Below are 22,606 nucleotides of genomic sequence, written 5' to 3' on the forward strand. Positions count from 1 at the left end.
GGGTTACAGTCGGGAGTGAAGCAGCATCCAGCTCACCCTTGCAAAGCATGGTTTCCTGGCACAGTTTCACTCCAGATGGGCTCACACACACTGAAGAATCCAGAGTCTTGGATCATCCTGTATTAAAAACAAGTGGCATGTGCTAAACCCTTGTCTCACTGTCACTTAGGAGACCTTTGGGACTGCCTCCTGCATTCAGTACCTGGAGTAGTTGGAGCTTTACTCCAGCCTAAGCATTGTCTCCTGTTGTTAGTGCCACTCCTGAGAAGAGGCTCTTTACAGAGCAGATGTAGTTGCTGGGAATGAAGCCCCCTACACTAAGCTACATGTGCAGAAGTTGTCTACAGCCAACTCCTCATCAGCAGCACTTGCTCCAGCACACAGCCAAGGGCACAGAATGACCCCAACACCTCTCTCACACACCCATGGATGTGCTCACCCTCTCCTGCCTGGTTGGGTGCCTTCATGGCGTGTGGTGCAGAGGCAGGGTGAGAGCTGACGCCCAGCTGTACCTGACAGTTACACCACACGGGGCTCTAGTGTCATGGTTTTTCTAAGTACAACCTGAGTGAGCCCCAAGGGTCCCACAAGCTCAGTTGCAAAGCAGATCTAAATCCCACCTCCCGGCAGTTCATCTGTGCTGGGTTTTACTGGCAAGTTAAGGCCCTGTAACCACAGGTTACCCAGACATCAGCCACCACCAGCAGAGCAGCCTGCACATACAGAAGTAGTGTTGAGATTAGTTAGAGAAAGCATTTTGAGCTGGGGTCATGTCTAAGTCAGTTAAAATAGCTCATGTCAGCTTGCTGAGGGTGCCTTTCACTCTCAAGTTAGGCAATCTTATCTACATAGAGAAGTGGAGTGTAACTTCATTAAAAACCTGTCTGTGGGAAAGAGATCTAATTCCTTGACAGCAGCTGCCTGCTGCTCTAGGGGAAGTCCCTGGCAAGAAGGAAATAATTCAAGTGTCTGAATTCCTCCTTGTAAGCAACTTGTTTTTCATTACCACTGCAGACCTCATGGCAAAACGCAAGGCACACTCACCTCCTGCATCAGTTTCTTCATGCTTTAGGCACTATAAGCAGCAGGGAAATGTACACGCACTGTCCCTCTGGGGGCTACTCCAGTTTATCTGTTTGTGTTGGGTGGATTTCCAAGTGGTTCCTCTGCAGAATGCAAATGTCAGCTGAACGTGACAGGACACAGCAGCGCTGTGGAGAGGCAGCTGTGTGTCCCTCTTGAAAAGATTCTTACCAAAAGAAAAAGCAAACAACCAATAGTGTTAACAATGAGGGTAAAAGAGTCTTTGCCACTAGATATTGTACACTGCAAACAGCCTCTAATAATGGCACAGGTCCTTTTTTGGTTTAAAGAAGCTTGTGTTACTGTAGTTAATGCATGACCAAGACCATAGACTTGTTATTCAGCACAAAACAAGTTGTCTAGAAGCTTCGGTGTCCCAGGGCATCAGCGACTTGTTCACTACAAAGCTTGGATTCTGTTTCCAGCAAACAGTCACCAAGCAAACAGTGAGGAGTCCCTCTTGAAGAGTCCATCTCAAACACGCTGAGGTGCACAAGGCAAATGAAAGTGATGAGCTGCCAGATTTTGGTTACAGAAGCGTCTTGTTACTAGAGTGTCGAGATCTACTGTGGTAAACGGAACACGTCAAGGCTTTAGTCACAGGTGCTGCAGGGCTTCTTGTCCTTGCTCAGTGTAGGAGTCATCTTTGTGTGAATTTGACCATTCCCCAAAAGTATCTTGGAAGTGGACATTTTTCTGTGATGCCTGCATACGTTTCTTATCCCGATAGAAGAAACTAAACCTTCCAGGGAGGGAGGGGAGGGAAGGGAAAAGAAAGAACACCATTTACGATCTTGAAACCACTTCAAACACCCGCCCCGATACACAGCACAACAAAACAGAGCAAAGAATCTGTCTGCATTGGCAAAACTCAAGGCAGTGAAGCCTGATGGGGTGCATGTCAGAATGTTATTAGAGATGAAGTCATTGCAATCTCAAGCAGTTTGGCTATGGAAGCTTCAAATAAGCTCTAAATGCTGTTGACTCTACAAGGTGCAGGTATCATTTTCAATGTATATTCCCCCTTCCCCAGCCCCAAGATACAGAAGCGACACGATACATGTTAGTTTCTTGGCATAAAGAAAGTGGTATCTTTGGCATTAAATCTGGATAATTTACCAGACAGCAGAAATAGATCGTGTTTTTAAGGGTGTCAGCAGGGAAGTTCATAAGATAAGAAAATAAAGCCTCCACTTTTTGTTTCCAAGTGTACAGAATCTGATACATTGACTTGGTTCCTGCAAACCCAAATGAGTAAATGCACGTGTGTGCACCAGAGTTTGCAGGATGAAGGCTCTAACCCAATGCACACGAGTGTGCACGTCATTTCCTGTCACACAGCTTGGGTGCTCTAAGAGAATGACGTACATGAACCAACAGCCATTTAATACAACAACAAACTGCCAGCTGACAACACAGGTAAGAAAATACAGCCCCAAAATCCTTAGTATCAGTTTATTTGTAAAGGATGAAGTTACTTGACCAGGCAAATTCAGTGTTTGTCATGAGTTCAGTACAAGAGGTGTTAGTGTGGTGTTTAGGTCAGCTGAGAAATGCAGAAGTTGTGGTCCCAGCTAGCAAAGGTTTGAAGTGGCTGCAAACCCTTTGGGTTTAACAGGGCACTTAAGGAGGTAAATGCTGGTTGGGTTGCACAGTACCCAGCGAAACGCAGTTGTGAATGACACAGAAACTGCTAAATGCCTCTGCAGTAAGAGACTATGCAAATATAAACTCAACTTTGACAGGGTATTAAGATGGCCCCAGCCTCAGCATCCTTCCTGCACACCTCGAGCCTCCCCTCAAGTATCACGACCTGACCATCCAAACCACCTCATGTGGACCAGGGAGTTCTGCCTTCAATGTCTCTAGGCACAGAGGAGGCTGTATTTGTCAGGGTGAGGTTTAAGGCAGCTTTCCTGAAAAATACCCTATCATACATGCAGGGAAGCATGACAATATCAAGAATATTAAGAACAATTATTTTTTTACTAGAAAGCAATATAAAAAGCTACACAAGTGCAATGCCAGATGACTGACGTTGCTAGCAGGACCTGAACTTCTACATTTCCTGGCTTTGAATATGCAGCCTTAATAGTAAAATAAGTCTTTTGCACTTAATTAGCCTCATCCTTTTCTACCACCTTCATTACAGGAGCTTATAAATTCACACAATGCTATGTCTTTTCAGGGCCAGATCCAATTCCAGCTGATAAAGGAAGTGTGTAGTCACTGAGGCTTTCTGCTAAGCGTGTCTGGTCCTGCCTGCTCAGCCTTGCTATTGTGATGTCCACACAAAGGACTGCTGTATTAATGCAGTAAGTTTCAAATGTCAAAGTTCAGTAATTTTTCACTTTATCATTAAATTGAGTAAGAGAAAAGCATGCTTGAAAATTTCAGCAGGAAGCAGAAGGCTTTCTAATTCCTTCTGAAACAATGAAAATTGTTATTATGCCTTGAAAACTCTCATGGAGGAGGTTTGGAAAAAAGCATGTCTATGTGGAGAGGAAGGAAATTTAAACACTGTGTTGCTGCTGCCAATATAAAGATCACTAAAGCAGCAGTTCTAATGCAGAGAGACTGTGTGTTAACAGCTATCAGTACATCTTCCAGAGACAGCCAAGGATAGAATAATAGAATTGATTATTGGGAGTGTAAACTGTTCTGAAATACATAATTAGAGACAAAATATACAGCGCATAGATAGAAAGACATGGAAGCAACAGCCTATAATTAACACTGGAAATTAATACAGATCCCAGCCATTACACTCTGTAAATCTAACAAACTGATTTGTAACAAGTCATTAGAGTGACAGGGGTTTCTTAAACAGCAGTGGTGTGAATTGTGAATAGACACGCTGAGTAAGCAAAATTAACAGCTGCTGGTTAAAAATCACATATTGCAGCAACTTCCTCAGGAGTAAGGCTTGGTTTAGCATGGTAACATTAAGGCAAAAGTGATCAAATGTCAGTACTGGAGGATTAGCATGGAGAGGACTACGATGAGTTGTGTACTGACTGGTCATTCTGATTGGCACTTTGTTCTTCTGTGATCCCACAGGCAGCCGATGAGAATGCAACCAGCAGTGCATGTTAACACGGGGTCATGCAAAAGGAAACCACAGTACCAAACAGTATTACAAAACAATTCCTACAAGGGACACAAGTCTTCTTATTGGCTGCAATGTGGGATCGTCTGGAATCAATCCAGCTGCTACCATGGGCATTATGGCTGTAAAGATCCTGGTCAGGAAAGTACAGACACAGAAGAGGTAAGACTGGAGCAAGGGAAAGAAAAAGCATTCCATTAAAAAGAAAAGAGGCAAACATGATACACGGGGTTACTCTGAATTACCACACAGGACATGTTACAGGGAGAGGTGGATCTGCATCACCCAAGACAGCTCTCCTCAGTGAAAAACTCGTATTTAGGAAAAGCAGTCACTGTAACCGTTTCAATTGCTTTTGAATTTCTAAAAGATACCACTTTTATGTTGTGAGGCAGCCTGCGATCTGGGTTGGGTTTCATCAACGTATTACCACCTCTAGCAATGCAGAGCAGAGTGCACATTGTTCTTCCCAAGAGACAAACAAGCACAAACATAATGAGATGAAAGATGAAGGTGTATGTTAACAAATACCAAACAGGACTCTGCTGTGACTACTGGATATATGCACAGAAAACAGGGTTAGACAGGACCAGCGTTACAGTTAACCATTTTGCAAAGGTTACACTTGATAGTTTCCAGTTAAAAACCAGGATTGCGGGTGAAATACTGAAGTAACCTCCTGTGTGAGCTACTCGGTTAAAGGGCCCGTGTACCTGTTCCAAGAGGACCTGCATTATTGCTTCACATGCAGAAAGATGCCAACTGCAGGCAACTAAGTACTTATTTGAAACCTTGCAGCTACGCTGGCAGAAACACCTTCTAGCTGCCCACAGCAAGGCTGTTTCTTTGTCATTCAGCACTTTCACTATGCATTATACAACTCATGCAGCTTCAAGGTTGAGAGCACGCTGGGGGGGTGCTCTGCGCCCAGCCAGCCCCACACAAACCTGCCAACACACCTTCATCCGTACCTGGGACACCCTCTGTTTCCTAAGGATTCTCCTCAGAGCTTCTCCCTTGTGCCAAATATTTTTTTGAACTGTGGACTAATGTCAATTAAAGATTAAATTGAAATCACAAGAGGCATTTTGTGACCAAACGCAACTCTCCCCCAACACAGTCACTCTTAACTGCTATTCTTACATTGGAAATGAACACAAACAAGCAAACGTTGTATCATTAGTGGTAACTAGGACTTCTATTTTTACACGTGGCACAGCCTGTGAGCTGCAGAAATGACACAAACACATCAGCTTTTGTAGACTGCAAGAATAGGAAGAAAACTTATGGCTGCTTTGGGCATTACATCATTGACAAACAAGCACGTATACTTAAAAGGGAAAACAAAACAGCGTTTTCTGCTCAAAACAGAGGGAGCATTTTTAATCCTTGTACTCTTCCTCCTCAGTAAAGCCCCCTAGTTGCATTGTTTCATCAATGTGATGTGGTAGAGACAAGTGTAGAAATCAAGCAGTCTGAGATCACAGCTCAGAGTTTGCCTCAAAATGCTGATTTCTGTAGCTTCTGTTTTCCTTCCTTTATGGAGGTGCAGCACAGAGTCACCTGAGCACCCCTTAGATGGCTCAGGCTACACGTACTTATGTCTTATTCCCCGAGATGCTGTGTGGTGAAGGAAGAAGGGGCACATTACCCAGGCAAGCATAAAACTTCTCTGGAGAGGACAGCATCAGTGTCTCCTATTTTTGTACTTCAGCTTTTTGTTTAATCAGGAGGAAAAGTCTTGTCCTGGGTTCACGACAAGTCTTAAGCAGGGGAAAAGCAACCTTGCTTTCATTTGTAAAGGCACTCTGTGTGCAGATATCAGCACTACAGGTTTTCATTGCATCATTAGGTGTGGAGGATTTATGTGCCAGTGTTACCCAGGTAGCTGTATTGTGAGGGGCTGACAACACCCAGCCTGGGAGAGGGGACGGGAGCTTAGGAGACAGCTCACAGGAGGCAGGGACTGCAGGTGGGGCAGGAGGGGTGTGTAACAGGACAGATGCTACACTTGGGTTCTTTGCTTTTTTCCAGCAGTGAAATTTCCTGTCTTTTTAAAGCCCATGTACAAGTACAGTGTTGACAACACACACAGGGAGGAGGGGGGAAAGAAAAGAAACCCACACCAGGCAAATCTTATCCAGACAGGCTGCAAGAATAAGACAAATCTGAAAACTAGCACAAGCCTTCAGGTTACTTAAGTAGGGAGTTTTATCTTCCCTTATTTAATATGATGGCTAAATGAAGAGAGAGCAGACGGGGACAGAGCATCACAGCTAAAGAAAGTAATTTCATCTTAACAGCAGGCTCAGTGTGTGCTTCCACTGCCTGGCAGGAAAGGACTCTTGCCTTTTCTGAAAGGGACCAAACCATGATTTTATGGTTTATTGTGTGTGGGTTTAGTTCTATGAATTTAACACAGAATCTGAGAAGCAGAAAGATTGGGCAGGTGTCTGAAAATGTGCATTGACTGATGCTGAACCAGTCTGCATCAATAAGTTAACTGAGAGAAAGAAAGCACTCAGATAAGTGGTTGAACACACTTACGTGCCTCTTGTCATGGCTCCCTGTGTTGCCCACACATGCACAGAGGGCAGAGTCAAAGCTAACACCTCCTTGGTGTGTGCTCTGTCTTACAATGTCTGTTTACGTTTTTATGCTGCCTTTGCTTCATACATCAAGCATGGAAACTGCCATCAACTCAAACTGTGTCAGCTGAAACCAGCCACCCCCCGTCAATGGGATAAGCTTTAAAAAGTACTAAAATATTAAAGGAGAAGCTTTACAGTGGAAATGTCGTGAAATGAAGCATTATCATCGTCACAGCCACAGGATGAAAACTGAAGTCCAAACTCAGAGTGTGAGAGGAAGGGTTCTCCCAAGAAACACAGCAAAAATAATCAGAAGTGCCCTCCTGACTTTATGGTGGTTTGGATCAGTGCAGCTCTTCCAATGGAACTTACTCTCACAGGGCTGCTGCTATTATTAAACAAGGACTGAAGGTTATGGACATGGGGGCAGGATGGAAGAGCTTTTTATGTGGAAACAAAGGGCTGTTCCAAAGATCATTTATGCAGTTAAAAAAGTTAAGCTTCCAGTCCCATAAAAATCCAAAGGCTTGCTCCAAGGTTACAAGACTTAATTTGGAATAAATAAATGTACAAGGAGGGAGTTTCACCAGATAGATGGATTGGCTAACACTGATTTTATAATCAATACAAGTAAATGCACACCTCTGACAGTAAGCTTAGGTTTGGGGCAGCAACACGAAATACTTCACCAGAAGAAGGTGGGGTTCTTACAGCCAAGGAAGCTGGAATCCTCTCCAGCAGCAAATCTGTTCAGCAAACAAAGGTTTTTGTGCTGTACACATAGTGCAAGTCGGGATCTAAAGGCTTAGTTCAACAAGGAAACAGGCACAGCGAGGTTGTGAGGAAACCTTGTTCTGCAAACCCAACTGCCACAGTTCTGCCACTGGCTTTACTTGTGAACAATGCTCTTCACATGTCTTCCGAGCATGATGACACTCCATCACCTTAGGACCAGTGTGTTAAGGAACTGGGACTTGCACTTGAACAGGAGCATTGTTCCTGGAGTCCTTGCACACTGAGATCCAGCACTGACTTCAGTTTTGGGCACACAGGACAGGCTGAGCAGTGCTCTGGCAAAGACCACCGTCAGGAGCACCTCCCTTTGGAGTATGACTATGTGGCCTAGACAAGCAGATTCTCTAGGAAGATCAGTGTCTGTGTTTAACAGCTCATCAGTTCATACCAGCTATAACAAAACACTGCAACACAGGCTCTTTCAGTTAGCCTGAACAGTATTTAAGGAATCATTACAACTGGGGTGGGCTTCTTGGGCACAGCAATCTGGCCACAGACGCAAGCACATGGAGCACTGCTGGACTCCTCGCTGCTGTCTGCACTTAGGGAGCAAAAGGTGCCACAGGAGATAACCTGAGACAAAAGTTGTCCCAGAAATAGGCAAAAGCTTTGGCCAAAGCTGGCTGCTGTTTGCTGATACCTGTCACGTGCTCCCTCAGTGTCTCTCCCATATACATTAGGGATGTTGTTGTCTTCATTATTAAATTCTTTAAAACTGTCCTCCCCACAAGAAACATTTATTATTTGCAGACTATTTCCAGTATCCTTAGAAAATAGGCTACTTACAGTCGTTTGATTCCAGATTCAGGCTGGGTTGAGGGTTTAGGCTGAATCATGGGGGTAGGTTGAGGGGATCTCATTTCTTCTTCTGTTTCCTCACTTGAAAGAAAGAAACAACAATGAATGTTCTCCTCCCAAGCCATGGGAGCACCTTAAGTTCTAAAATGAAATCTGAGATGGTGCTATTATGAAGACATGCAAAAAGATCTGTTCAAAGCTCAATGGGAGATGTTTCCATCCAGCAAGGGACAGCACCTAGAACTGGGTCTCCTTTCAATACTGTCTTTCCATCTGACAAGGAGAGGGAGAAGAGGAATGCATTGAGTAAAAGTTCTAAAGTTTTCATTTTAGACCCATTCTTGTCCTCATTTTTGCATTCAAAAGTGTTAAATATTTGTAATCATTCTAAGGTTCAGGGGAACCTGGGAATTAGGGAGGGATATAGTTTCTCCCACTATGAGGAACCAGATTCAAACTAAAGCCATATGCTTGCAATCTCTGCTTTAAGCCTTTGTAGATATACAAGCTTGTTGGACACTATTTCAGAGCACATTTAGTGCTTCTAGACCTGCCCTATGGCTCCTCTGTGTCTAGCATGCAACAGGAGAGGAGATCTGACCTACCTTTTGTAGTATAAAAGCTCCTCCTGAAGTAAGAACACTTTAGATTTCAATTCATTCCTCTCATGAAGGACATCCCGGAGCTCCTGCAAGGTGAATCTTGGACGATTGGGATCTTTTAAGTCCAATGCCATCTTCTCTGAGTCAGAGAGGCAGTCGTCATTGTTGGGTTCTGCCTAGGAAGTAAAATGTGGGCTTTAAATTCACCATGCGAGTGCACGCCTGAGCAGTTGGAAGTATTTATCAGTCTAGTTCCCAACTTCCTTTCAGCAGTATTAAATCCTCTTTTAAGAGAAATACGTCATTTTTAAGAGGAAAAATAAAGAAGGAATTCATTTTTCCTGTGACAGACTCTCAGCAAGAACAGCTCAGTGAGCTGAGGAGCTAAGTACTGAAATTCTTAAGCAGAGACCATTTTTTATAAGCCTCTTTTAAGCTCATGTGTTTGTGGAACAGTTTTACCATCTATTGGTACCTGACTTCAGGTTAACCTTGGCTAGGCTAAGGTTGGTGCAGTATCAATTTCTACAGCAGGGACTGCAGCCCTTGTCATGCAGACAGAGCAGCAGAGCAGCGTGCACTTGTCCTTTCATTTGATTCACCCCATTCATCCAAACACACTTCTACAAAAGATTGGTGCAACCTAACAAGAGGCTCAAAGGAAATTACCCAAACACTTTCTTCACCTCTCTAGATTAGGGTCCGAGCTGATGCCTTTTCTTTCAGTTTTCCCCACACCTTTGCCCAAATAAGCTATTTTTTGCTAGATTTTGCTCAAATCAGCACAGACTGAGCAGTCTGTAGCCAGAGCAAATGTCTTGACTGAGCCAACAAGCAATGTCCATTCCAGAGCATGCAGCTATTCCAGCTTCCTGCTTGCCACTGCAATTCCTGTCAAACCATCATCCTGGCAAAGAGAGTGGGGAAGGGCTCTAATTAGACGAGATGCCACTGCCATGGAACTGATGAGTTACAGAGAGGTAAAGAATGCATCCTTTCTCTCAGAGACTGAAGACACTTTCACTCCTGCTGGCTCCAGGCCGAGGCTCTGCAGCCCCATATACAAAGCTGGGTGTCCTGGCTGAATTAACAGCAATGAAACAATCCTTTTCATTATTAATACAGTGCTTGCCCAATTCAGCAGCAACATGTTAACACAGCACTGGCTGTCATATTCCAGGGGGGACCAGGGGACCCCATCAGCCTTTGCCTCTGCTTCTTGATGTATATTCCTGCCTACTACAAGCGAATTGGATGTGTCACTCTGCTGCAGTCTATCAGGCATTTACAGTACTGCTTGGTACTGGAGCAATCACCATCCTGCATGCATCAGCATCCAGCCTGCACGATAGTGCTCCTCTAAGTTCTTTCATATCATGATGCCCCTTATCCTATTTTGTACTCTTCTAAGAGCAGCGTTAGGAAAGGAAAATACAGCATATTTGCTTTACTAAGACAGAAGCAGTGTCATATGCACAAAGGAAAAATAATAGGAACCATAAAGAGGACTAAAGGATGCAACAGATCAGGGATGCATCCTTTTCTCAGAAAGCTCCCCTCAAGTTAGAATCAAGAATAGTTAAGGTGCTTTCCAACCCTAACTATTCAATGATTCTAAGTTGCATCCCTGCTGATCTGACTTCAGCACCAAATCAATTTGCAAATTTGTCTCTTTGCCTGTTCCTGCAAGCAGTTGAGTACCCAAGCAGTAACATTTGCTTTTCATGGGCATTTGCACTGGTAACACTTCACTGCACAAATTCTAACAAGAAGCAAAAGCATAACTAAGGCCAAAGTTGGTTCCTCTAAAAGATGCCTTCAGATAATTATATGTTGATTTGGTGGCAATAGACCAGCTTAGTCCTGACAGATCAAAAGTGCCATGAGCACTATGAGGACCAAGTGTGCAGGTTCTGCATTGCCTCTGGGACTGCTTTTGACACAGTTTCTTTTTCTACTGTGGTTCACATGCCACCACCATCACAGTGCACTGCTCCTGTGGGACCCATCAAGGCTCACATATTTGCATACTCAGCAAAGTTTAACCTACTTGCCAGCTGCTTATCTTCTGGAAACCCCAGACTGTTCAAGGGATGGGTTTGTTTTCCTTTGGAGGAAAGGGCTGATATGTACAAACAAAATGAGGCCAAACATACCAAACATTAGCGCTACTAAAACACTGTCTGCCTTCAATACAAACTAACAGCTGATGCTCCAGTGATTTGGGATTGATTCGTGTTGGTTTTAATAGAACACTCTCTTTTGAAGCAATGATTTGTTGATAGTTGGTGAATTCTGCAGCCCCATGCGTGACTGAAACGCTGCACTCCCAAGGCTGTATGATGGGTAGCCAAGTCTAAGGGGAGAGCTGCTTTCTAATGCAGACATCCCACTGCCTTCTGTGAGACCGGTTCCCTCCTTCAGGAAGAAGAGGTCATCATCCACCTTATGGGGCCTTTCCTGCTCTCTGTATGTCACACCTGATCACAAGATGCTGTCCTCAACTCCCACCATTGCCACTGATGTGCATCAATCACATTTATCCAACGAGGTACTTGGGATGAATTCCAAACCTTTTATAAAGGCTGTTTACAAAGTGATTTAAAGTGCCTCTTACCTTCACTTCCTCCCCATTCTGGCTGTCCTCACCCTGCAGTTTTTCCCTCAGTCTCCCCAGCTCTGCTCGCAGGTTGCCCATCTCCTGCTCCTTGGTTTGAAGATAAGCTTCTAACTCCACCTTCTGCTCGATCAGTGCCTTCCCCTGAGCCTCAACAACAGTGATGCGGTGCCGCAGGTCATGGTTGATCTTCATTAACCTGTTCTGTTGCTGCTGAAGCTGCAAAACATGGATGCAATGAGTCAGCATCCATTCAGTCATGATGGCCAAGTCCCAAACATCATGTTAAAGGAAAACTAGTGGGTTCCTGTTGAATTTCATCTGGAAAATTCTCCTCCTTCCTTACTCCCATTGTGTTTTAATATCTAATTATCTACTACAGTTACAGTCACCAAAACTTAACTGGTTTCTAGAGTAAAGAGCCATTTTCCTCCATCTAATCCATCACTTCTGATAAATATGTTTCAAAAGAGCAAAGTTCAGCGATAGGGATTATGGAATTCTGAATCAAATCTTAACCCAGAGTAGAAGAGAGAAAGACAAACCAGAGGAATCGTTATATTCAATATATGAGTACTTCATACTCTAACTTTGCTTTTTGCTCTTAGGCTCTCATAAGGCAGGCTGTGACCTGCAAGCCACTGCATGGGCAGCACCAGTGTGAGAGGCCACAGCACTTGCCAGAGGCACTTGGCTGGAGCAGGGATCATCTAGGTCTGGCCCTCACTAGCACAGAGAAATCCCATGGCCTCAGGAGATGAGGCAGCATGAGGATGGGAAGCAAAATATGGGTAAGGAGGTCATTCCTCCTGACACAGAAAGAGCCAAGACATCATGTGATTCCCACAGTCACAGTGGAGTCTGTGATTCATCAAGACTAAAGCCGGATCTCTTATGCTGTGGTCCCCAGGGACACCCATCCTCTCTCAGTGACCTTCTGGCCAAAGTAAGTGACCTGGGCTGGGCTCAGGCCCTTCCTCCTCTCCCTTCCTGTGCAAAGAGGTAATCCACATTGCAGCCCTGGTGTGGGAGTGTGTGTGTGTGGAGTCCAGCTGCCAAACTCTGCAGAGAGTACATGTAAAACATACAGCAGCTCACTCACCTTAGCAGGGATTCCTTGGTGGTGCTGGGGAAGTTTGCACTGCCAAAGCAGAGAGAGATACAAGAAGCCAGGGTAGGTTACCTGTCCTGTTCCCACGGAAGGGGAGAGCTATGAGGTCCTTAAGGAAACAAACAGTCCTTCCGCCATCTTCCTCTCTTGTTACACTGCTTTCCAGTCACTTCCAAGTGTGACTGGTCCTTTTGGATTCAGCGGAGGGTGTTTGTCTGCTGCCTAATGGTTTTGGACATTCCATAGTTACGCTTGACACTTCAGTTACTGGACTAATCATCTGGCATTGCTTACAGATCCTACATTGATTTAAAACTAAACCCAGGCTATGGAAGTATGGGTGAGAAAGAAGAGAAATAGGAAGACTCAGAGCCACTTACAGCCTCTACATCCTCATTTTTAAGTCCGAGTTCCCGGTCCTTTGCTCTGATTTCATCCCTCTGTTTATCTACCACTTCCTTCAGCTTCTTCATGACTTGCCGCTCTCTCTCTGACATTCCTGGTTAAAAAAAGAACACAGGGAAAAAACTAAGGACAATGAGGAGCTGCTGAGACTGGAACAATAGTGAGAAATATTTAGGTAAAGACCCTGGAAGTTGCCTGCTGGTAGAATTACAGAGATGCTGCTGGAAGATGCTTTAAGGGTTACTTCAAGGGTAACAGGGAACATAGATGACACAATCCACTCCATAAAGCCACTGCACAGGAAGTCCTTAAAGAAGGAACTGACAGTCCTCAGAAATATTTATAACAGTGGAGTGACACGGATACCTCTTGGTGTCTCTGCAGTTTGACATCAGTGTTCGCACTATGCCCCAAGGAGCTTGGTTATTGTGTGACGATCTGTAGCATCAGCTGGCCAGGACCGTGATGGGGTAAAAAGGATGGTCTGGATCCTCAGCAAGCTCTAACAAACATGTCACTGCTGTGGACTGCACTTAGATCCAAACCAGCTAAGGACTGCTGGACTAGAATGATTCTGTGTTAAAACCCAGTTCTGTGTTGGGTGAAAGGGAGATGAAGCAGGACCGTCAGGGCGTACCTCCACCCTGAATCTAGAACAGACATTTAATCTGAATTATGGTCACACATTTTCTGCTCATATTTTGCAACCTTATTGCATTCTTCTGTTATTTGTTATAGATAATTGGGAACTGGCACTGCAGTGATGGGCTCCTCAGAGCAAAACCAGAGATGATAAATGTACTGCCCTGACCTTTCCTGATAACTGCACAGACATACAGCTTGATGGTCCTAAACTATCACATAAAATCATGTAGCACAGCATCCCATAGGATGGCTTTAAAATGAAAGCCTGTGACCAGGGCAGTGTGTGGCAGCTCTGTCCTAAGTTCAGTCCAAGCAGGAGCTCAAATCCAGGGTCTATTGCTGTCTGGTTCTATAACCTTTGGCAAACTAGTTAGTTACATGGGTCCTCAGCTTCCTCCATTTACAAACTGCAAGTGGTGACTTCACTCACCCCTCTGGGGTGGCTGGAAAGCCACTTGCTTTTTAATATATGAAAACAGTTCCCACATCAGAAATATGCTGCATACACATCAAATGTATCCAGCCAGTCAAGCCTCTGCTTTCTAACATCAGCTCATCAGACTTTCTGGTTACGTTGTTCCCTTCATCAGATATCAAAAGTTGCTCCCAAAGAGAATGTAGGCTGCATGCCTTGAGGAACTCCAGCTTACAGATCACCTACGGCTGGAACTGATGGGTAAGACAGTAAAGCAAGACAAATCTGAGAGAAGGAGAGAGAGAGGCAGTAACTCTTTGGTGGATGTGCACTCCTGCAGCAGCTGTGGGTTGCCATGCAGGCATAAAAAAAGCACAGCACTGCAAACAGGGGGACAGCAGCTCTGATCCCTCATTGCTGAAGGACCAGAGCTATGGTAGAGCAGAGAACAGGAAACCACTCTGCTGGAAAGAGAACTGGTGATCATGATGGCTGGGAATTCAGTTCAGAAGACGTGTTCCTCTCAAACCCTAGAAAAGAGCCAAGTGTGACATGCTGTTCATGTTCTAGTATTACATTCTCATCTCTTTTAATTCAGTGGTAAGTTTGAGTGCTCTATTTCGGGACCCCGGTTCTTATCACCTCTCTGCTCTAGGTTCTAGCTCTTTGCAGGGTAAATTTAATTCTTCACTGTGGTAACAGCTCAATAGCCACCAGGGAGGACAAGTAGACACTGACACTGCTGCTTAACTCAACACAGGTCTGGTACCTCACTCTATGCACAAATCTCACTTACAGGTTCCTGGATGCACTCTCTGCTGGGGCCTAAAGCATCAGCTGTATTTAAAAACAAATAAAGACCCCCAAGGCAAAATTTTGCCTTGAAGTACAGAGGGACTGCGGTGAAACTTTAGACTGGTGGTGTCACCCCAGTAGGAGCTAGGAATAGTGAGTGCAGCTATATTCATTAGTACTTGTGAGATATTTGGAGCTCTCTGGAGAGCGGGTGCTATTTAAAGAATAAAGTACCATCTCAGTGCTGACTGCTTTTCCTCCCACTGTGCTCATTTCTTCTCCTTAACATTTGGTGAACCCAAAAGCCTTCAATTGTGTGCACAGATCACTACATTATCATTTTCGTTTCAAGAGGAGGGGAAAGGAAAGGTGGGAAGTGTTTGTGAATCAGTCACATCTTCCATTTCCTCAGGCACTGGGTAAGAGGGAGAGAAATCACTAAGTGCCCTAAATGTAAAGTCATTATCTCTAAATGATTGAAACTCTAGTAACCGCAAGATCTGAAATGGCACACCCAGCTGGCTTCCTATGGCATATCCTATGAGCAGCTTCCTGTGCACTGCTGTGACCGCAGCATTGTTCAAGCAAGAGAAAGGAAAGCGGCTGGGGGAGAGGAAAAGTTAAAAGACTAAAAAAAGGGAAAAGAACATCTTTTATGTTTAGGGACCCATTTACTGTTGTGTCACATCTATCCCAACAGGCCAAAGTGCCAGTCAGGGCCTGTGGCACTCTACCACTACCTAAATACTCAGAACAGAAGCTTGCCTGCACTTTTGAAAGGTTCCTCAGCAGCCCAGCACAAGAGGTTCACGCAACCATTGACATCCTGCTGCCTGTCTGCATTGCCACAGCCAGTCTGAGACAGCAGCTCCCCTCGCTGCAGTGGAACAGCAGCCTGCTTGTCCTGTTTGACACACATTGGGTCAAGTTTACTTGTAGCATTTCACTAAGATATTCCAATCAGTCAGCACCATCAGTTTGAGCTTGGGAGGAGCAGCATTAGTGGAGGTTATAGACTCATCTTTCACCCCAGCTGTGTGTTTTGTATTCTGCTACATGTCCTTTCACACGAATCCTGCTCTGCTCAGTGCAGAACACTCCTGTTTAGATAGGACTGCCTCTGCCTCTCTCCTAAACACCCTCATTATGCTACAGCCAGGCTCTGTGAACTGATGTGACTGTTAATTCACGAGATTGGATCTCAAAGTCTTGCACATTCAATCACCGGCCTCTGTTGCCTGTGCTAAAAATAACTCCTTTAGCTGTCTGGTGAGTAAGCAGCAAGCTGTTAATCCCAGGGGCTAGCCACTGAGGGGAGACATGATCACAATACTAAATCGTGCTGAGATAGGAAGACTGGAGTCTGGTCACAGCCCAGCTAACAGAGTATTAGCTTGAAAGCCTGCCTCTGCCTCTACATGTAACAGATCAAATGATGGAGACTGAAAAAGGCAGCGTGACTGCTTTTGACATTATCCAAACGAGTCATCTGGGACAAATCTATCCCCATTCATTAGTGACAAAATTGCCTAAAAGGAAAACAGTTGGGTTTGATATCACAGGCCCCAATAATAAGATGAGGTTGCTGTAAATTAATATGATTTGCTTGAAACTGATAATTTTGTCCAAAGAATATCAGTGAACCCAGAACATGATCTCTGGAATGGGTTTATAGGTTTTGTTTGTGTTATCATACTTGGGTAGACAGTAAAAATAACATGAAAAGCATGCCTGGCATTTGCTTGGCTGGCTGGATGTGAAGAGTATGGCTATATTTAAATACAAGCACATGAGCTGCAGTGAGCGAGATACCCACTGGAAGGAAAAAACCCAAAGAGAAGCCAAAGGGGAAGCTGGTTCTTTATAATGAGATGTCAGTCTTCATGCTCCATGACCCAACGCTGCCGTTCTGAAATGCTGCATGGAGTTTGTGAGGCTGATGCTGAGCTCTCTCTTTGTCATTAACTGACTCCTAAATTCAAAGTGTTGCATTTCCTTTAAAAAAAAAAGTGAAGATTTTGAGGTTTAAATTTTAGCGTTTTGAAGATTCCATTAAACTCCTCCCCAGGGCAAGTGCTCAGCCTCTGGGAGAAAGCAAGTGCAACCTCTGCAGTGCTGGATAGGGTTTCATCCACCTGCAGCAAGCCTCCATCTAATCCCAACCTCTGGCATCTGGACAAGGACACCTAACACTTTGTTCCTAACACTCCACTGGAGAGCTACACTGGCTCAGCTGTGTGCTCTTGTTTCCAGCTTGGCCAGTGGCTTTGCACACTACACACAGGGTGCTACACTTCGGAGGGAGCTAGGACTTTACTGACCATCAGAACCTACTGAAAGTGGAGCTGTGGCTTGAAGCAATGGACCATGGTCCTGTCCATGCACACCCACTGACTCACCATCACCAGCATGTTTTGCTGCTAGCATTCTCAGCTGTCTGCCCCATCTCTTGGCTCAGGGCTGCCTCATCCCCAAACCTGCACAACACCTCAGCTTAAATCTCAGCAATGTATGATGAAATAGACTTGGTATCTAGCAGCCTAAATTATGTGCTAGGAACTGTGGAGCAAACAGACATCTGTTCCGCTGCTCTGGGGAAAGAGCTATTTGCTGACCTGGGTGGCAGCTTGAATTGCTGCAGTGAACTCTACCTGTACTTTCAACTCAGAATCTTGTATCTTGAACTTCATTCTGCCTCAAGGAAGAAGTTGCTCACAAAGTGGCTGTTTCAACTGTTCTGGCTTCATCCACTCCTTGGATTATAAATCTCTTCACTGACTCTAAATTGCCTGTGAGTACCAAACAAGTGAGGGAACCCTAAAGGCAGGTAAACCAAATAAAACCAATCACTCTTGTTATAGGAGCACTGTCCTAGAATATCTCCCTATGGGAGACTGATAGAATTCAGACTAAGAAATCTTGATTTGCTGCCTTACAGTTACCATGAATAGATGAACATTTGCACTTATTTTTGTGCATAATGGTGTGAACTAAACTGCTGAATGGATTATTCCATTTGGATTAGAAATCACAAGGAGGGCTTAAGAATGGGTTTTGCAAAGTATAAGCTAAAAAGAAACAAAAAAGTGATAGACTAAAAATTGAAGCTAGATTTTACTTTCAGAGACGCTCCTCTGCCAAGCAAAAACTTGTTCAGGCTTTTCTTTCTCTCCTATTTCCACCTCTTACCATGTCTTTGGTGTCGTCATGTCATCAGAGATGTTCTATTAGGTAAAAAAACCCCAAAACCACAAATCAAAAACCCAAACAACCCCCCCAAACCCAGACCTTCATTAATCTATAGGAAAAGAGCCAGAATATCCAGTCAAAACATTCTGACCAAGTATTGCTTTTTATAACAAAAGCAAGTACTGCATTTGAAGTATCAAACTTGCCTTCATGCTTCTGAAATTCCTCTTCTGTGAAATTAATGTCTTTGTGAGACAAGTTTGTCATCAGTTGTTTATTCTCCTCCTGCAGCTGCGCAATCTGGGTAAGAAGGTCCTGTGCCTCCCCTCTCCAGACATCCTCCACCAGTTCTAATTCCTAAAGGGTAGATCAGGACAACACATTTATACTTTTAGACACGTGAAGAGTCTTTGACTCGACTATTTACAGATCAAACTAGTCACAATCCTACTGTGATTCTTATAGAAAACAGTTAAAGGAGACTAGAATTCCTCAGAAGACATATACTTTTCTAATGCCAGCATCAAGGCATCCACACATGAGGAGATAATTCCTCATGCAAACATTTCTGACGTGCACATTACCCACAGAATGGTTTCTTAGGCCCCATTTTGCTGCAAGGGCCAGGTTAAGGGGACTGCTGTGTTAGAAAAGGTAACTGAATGTGAGCAACCATCACCTGCATCCCAGGAAGTAGCACAAAAGCTGTTATAAATGCCCCAGAAACATCACAGCACAGCCCAGGAGAGCCAGCGCTGCTCGTTTTGAAAGAGCTGCATCTCTAGTCTAACTGTGTTATGAAACACAAGTGTAAAATAATGAGAGCAGCAAACCCAGAGCTCCCAGTCCACATCATAACCACAAAGCTGCTGCTTCTTATGTAAATTGTTCTACATGGAATGCCTTGAGTGGCATCTGTGTTAGCAGCAGTGAGACCAGTCAAAACAGCTCCCATGTGTCGGGACACTGTGTCAAGAGCAGCTGTCACCAATCCCTGTAAAGGTCAAATTAGGACAAAAAGTATAAAGTCCTCAAGGAAAAAGGGTTGTATTTAGAGCTTTACGTGTTCCAAAAGCCTTTGCTATAAATCATACTTGTGCAGCGAGGGGCATTCTCTGCTCCATTTTCATGTATGTGCTTCAAACACAAAAGCTGCATGCAGATCACTGGAGCCAGGCTGAGTCACTTGCTGACTTGTGCATCCAGCCAGCATGTCCTCTCCTACCTAACAACAAAACACATGCAGACAACAACCCTGCCAGGCACAGCTCTCAGCTAAAATAAGCTCTGCTGAGAGATTAAAGGGTAGCTTTCTGCTCTGAATGTATGCTCTGATAATGGGAAATCATGTTCCTATTGACTTTGGGGTCCAAATGCCATTTTATTGTGGCATTTATTACTGCATCGCTGTGATTTTAGAACACTTATTTAAGAGTTATGCAGAAAACACTGTAGCACTGTATATGCTGTCAGCTTTATTATCAAGAAGAAAACCTTTATTTTACTTGAAACTCTTTATCTTCAGAATATAAAAGCAAATCTGTAAGGAAATGTACATTGCCAAATAGCTATTTACAGTGCTGCTGCCTATTACAACCCTGTAGCTAGAATAACGCAGTGACCTACTTCAGCTAAGAAAACAGCACATTCATCAGTTATGAGCATTCTGATAAAACCAATATAGAACCAACACAGAAACCCAAACTAGCTAAACTTCTATTGCCAATGTGTGGCTGCAGTGTAAACACACAGCTATACCAGTGTGCCTGGGCAAGCTTTCCTGTTTCTTGCTATTGAAGAGCCCATGAATTGGAGTAGAAATTCACTTCTGAACCCTCATTAGTAGAAGCATGAAGCAGAGAAGGCAGATCCATGGGCCAGTAGGTGCCACGCAGCTTGGGAAACTCCAGAGAGTGCTAAGCCAGTTTTATAGGCAAAACAGATTTACAGGTAAAGTTTAAGTGCTAAAATCTCATAAACTGATGCCTACAAGGACCACTAAAAGCTTGTCTGGATGACTTTTGGGTCACAGCTACTTCTCAGTCTCTGGCTTTTTCTGCTTACCAGTACATGCCCTGCAAAAGAGTCAGTTTTCAAACCCTCGCACTGGAACACAGATGATGTGACACTATTGTTCAATAGGGACTTAGTGCATTGGGAACCAATTTGATTAAAAAAAATACCTACGTCTCACGTACTTGATCTTCCCTGTTAAAATATGTTGGCACCAAAGTTTCATCTGGATTGTCTAAGCCCTCTTTGAGCTGTTTCAGGGCTATCAGAGAAGCTGGCAGAGTAGAGGTGGTTAACTGCAGGGAGATCAGCTGAAGCTGGAGAGCAGAGTGTTATGCAGCTGACATGTTCAGGAAACTTTTAAACATAAATGAACTTCAGAAGCATCTACATAGAACATCAGCTCGTACAATGACACTGGGTGTTGCTGCTGGACTCAGGTTGGTACCCACTTCACCATGCAGCATTCTGTAAATAACTGAGGTAAAGAATTCCTGCTGACTGGCAATACAGAGATCTCTAAGATATCAGCAGGAAGATTCTTCCCAGAGGTTATGTGCCTTCAAAAAACCTGGCAGCAAAGGCTTGGGAAGCGCTGATTTAACTCCAGACACATCAAGGGACCAGCACAAGACACCCACTTGCCTCCAAGTCAGATCCACAGAAGGCAAAGGCAGATTGGGTACAAGTACTTGTACCAGTTCTCCAGACCTTCCCACCTCATACTCTGGAGGCTATTCTACATTAAGGATCTCCTGCCATCCTTTTCAGAGACACTACCCTGAGATTTCCTCTGTGACATGTTGCAGGAATTATCCTGGATTTCCCATATGCTAAATGAAAGTCCCCAGCTGGTTCTTTCTAAAACATATAAAACTTGATTCAAGTTAAAGCCAACTCTCAAAGTCAGGTCTCTCTTCCAGCAATTCTCTATCTCCTCTTTATCCCGAATCTGTGTGTGCAAGCAGGAATGGCATGAGGCAGAAGTGACAAGTTAGCACAGTCACTTATTAGAACCGCTTCTTTAAATCAGTTCTCTGGATGGTTTAGGGAGTAGATCTGACACTTTCCCCGCAGTAAGTGGAGCAGCTCATGCTGTCCTACCACATGAGGGTAACAGGATATGGGAAATGATCTTGGGCTTTCACAGGAATAGGGTCAGGGAACACTATGACTGCTTCAGATCAAGCCAAGGGACAAAATGTATCAGACGATGGAGCAGGAATCTGGGAGAGTGTTCTTCCCTACTCTTCAGCTCGAACACTGCTCTGAAATCACTCGGTCCTCCATCTCTCTCCTGTGATTTGCCTACCCTATGAGTGTGCCAGGAAAACTAGACTGCCAAATCATTCACAGCTCTAGGAAAAGTGTATCACGGTCAGTGACTTCTCCTGGCCTAGCAGGAAGCAGCACTATCCTCTCATCAGGAGAGGGGGATGGAGCAGGAGTCCTGATCAGGGAGACTCAAGGGGAAGGAAACGCAGAGGCTGGGAAGAGGGTGGAGAAAGGGAAAGAGGAAGAAAACTTGCAGGAGGGAAGGAAAACAACAACACACCCAAACGCTCAGCGACGCTAAGGCAGCATCCACACAGAGCCATGAGCCTGCCCTGGCCGTGCCCACTGCGTGCCCCGCCTGCTCCCAGCGGCTCCGCGCATCCCGGCCCGCACCAGCCGCCCGCTTTGTTGTCCCCAGCGGCTGCAGCCCTGCCCCGCCGCGGCCCCCCCTTATCCCGCACCTTCTGGTGCTTCCGCTCCTTCTCGATGCGGTCCATCCTCTCCAAGCGCAAGCGGTCGAGCTCCAGGCGCAGCTCCTCCATCTCGGGGTTGATGTGGTTGCGGCTCACCAGCACCTCCAGGATCTCCAGCACCCGCACCACCTTGGGCATGAGGCGGGCGATGGCCTCGCAGCCGTGTTGATCGATCACCCGCTCAAACTCCTGCCCCACGGCCGAGGCTATGTCGTACACGTCCATGACCGTCAGCTCCGCCGCGTTCTTCTCCAGGGCGGGCGGCACCCCGCCGCCGCCGTCCATGGCTCACCCGGCCCCGCGGCACCCTCATAGGCAGCGGCGAGGCGTCCTCTTCGCGGGGCACCCCCCGGCAGCCGAACCCCGCACCCGGGCCGCGGCCCCGCTCAACTCCCGCGAACTCAGGCTGGCCCCGCGGCGGCGGGGGGGGTGTTTAAACTTGGCCGGGCGGCGGGAGGGGAGCGGCGGCGGGAAGGAGGGACCGAGGGGGAGCGGGCGCGGCCGCACCGCCACCACCGCCCCGCCGCTCGGGGCCAATGGCAGGCACCGGGCGGGCCGGGCTGGGGGAGGCCCCGCGCATGCCCGCGGCCTCCGCCGTGCCTCGTCGGGTTGTGGGATGTGCGCCCCGCCGGTGAGCGCGATGGTTCTCGACGGGAGGAGCAGCCGGGGTGAAAGCCGCTGCTTTGCGGG

At 45.5% G+C, this 22,606-nt stretch overlaps 1 protein-coding gene and 1 long non-coding RNA gene across 3 annotated transcripts; one reads left to right on the forward strand and one right to left on the reverse strand.

Moving 5' to 3' along the window:
- Window positions 1-1,680: 1,680 nt before the first annotated feature.
- RILPL1 (Rab interacting lysosomal protein like 1) lies at window positions 1,681-22,211 on the reverse strand (the record flags this gene model as incomplete). 2 transcript variants are annotated; one of them, XM_080628592.1, is made up of 7 exons in its annotated part: window positions 21,905-22,211; window positions 18,362-18,512; window positions 13,087-13,205; window positions 11,596-11,814; window positions 8,982-9,154; window positions 8,365-8,457; window positions 1,681-1,825 (listed from the first exon to the last, which is right to left on the reverse strand). In XM_080628592.1, exons 1-7 carry the CDS (start codon window positions 22,199-22,201, stop codon window positions 1,681-1,683), a joined length of 1,197 nt encoding a protein of 398 aa, XP_080484718.1. In that variant the 5' UTR covers window positions 22,202-22,211. The 2 variants fall into 2 exon arrangements, with proteins under 2 accessions (XP_080484718.1, XP_080484719.1); XM_080628593.1 differs by lacking the exon at window positions 1,681-1,825 and adding an exon at window positions 4,153-4,325.
- On the forward strand, window positions 2,203-4,339 carry LOC308226666. The gene is made up of 3 exons (XR_013957930.1): window positions 2,203-2,502; window positions 3,272-3,398; window positions 4,144-4,339. It is a non-coding gene; the product is annotated as an uncharacterized lncRNA (long non-coding RNA).
- Window positions 22,212-22,606: the final 395 nt, after the last annotated feature.

This window comes from Psittacula echo (genome assembly GCF_963264785.1).
Source record: "Psittacula echo genome assembly, chromosome: 13".
Lineage (NCBI taxonomy): Eukaryota > Metazoa > Chordata > Aves > Psittaciformes > Psittacidae > Psittacula > Psittacula echo.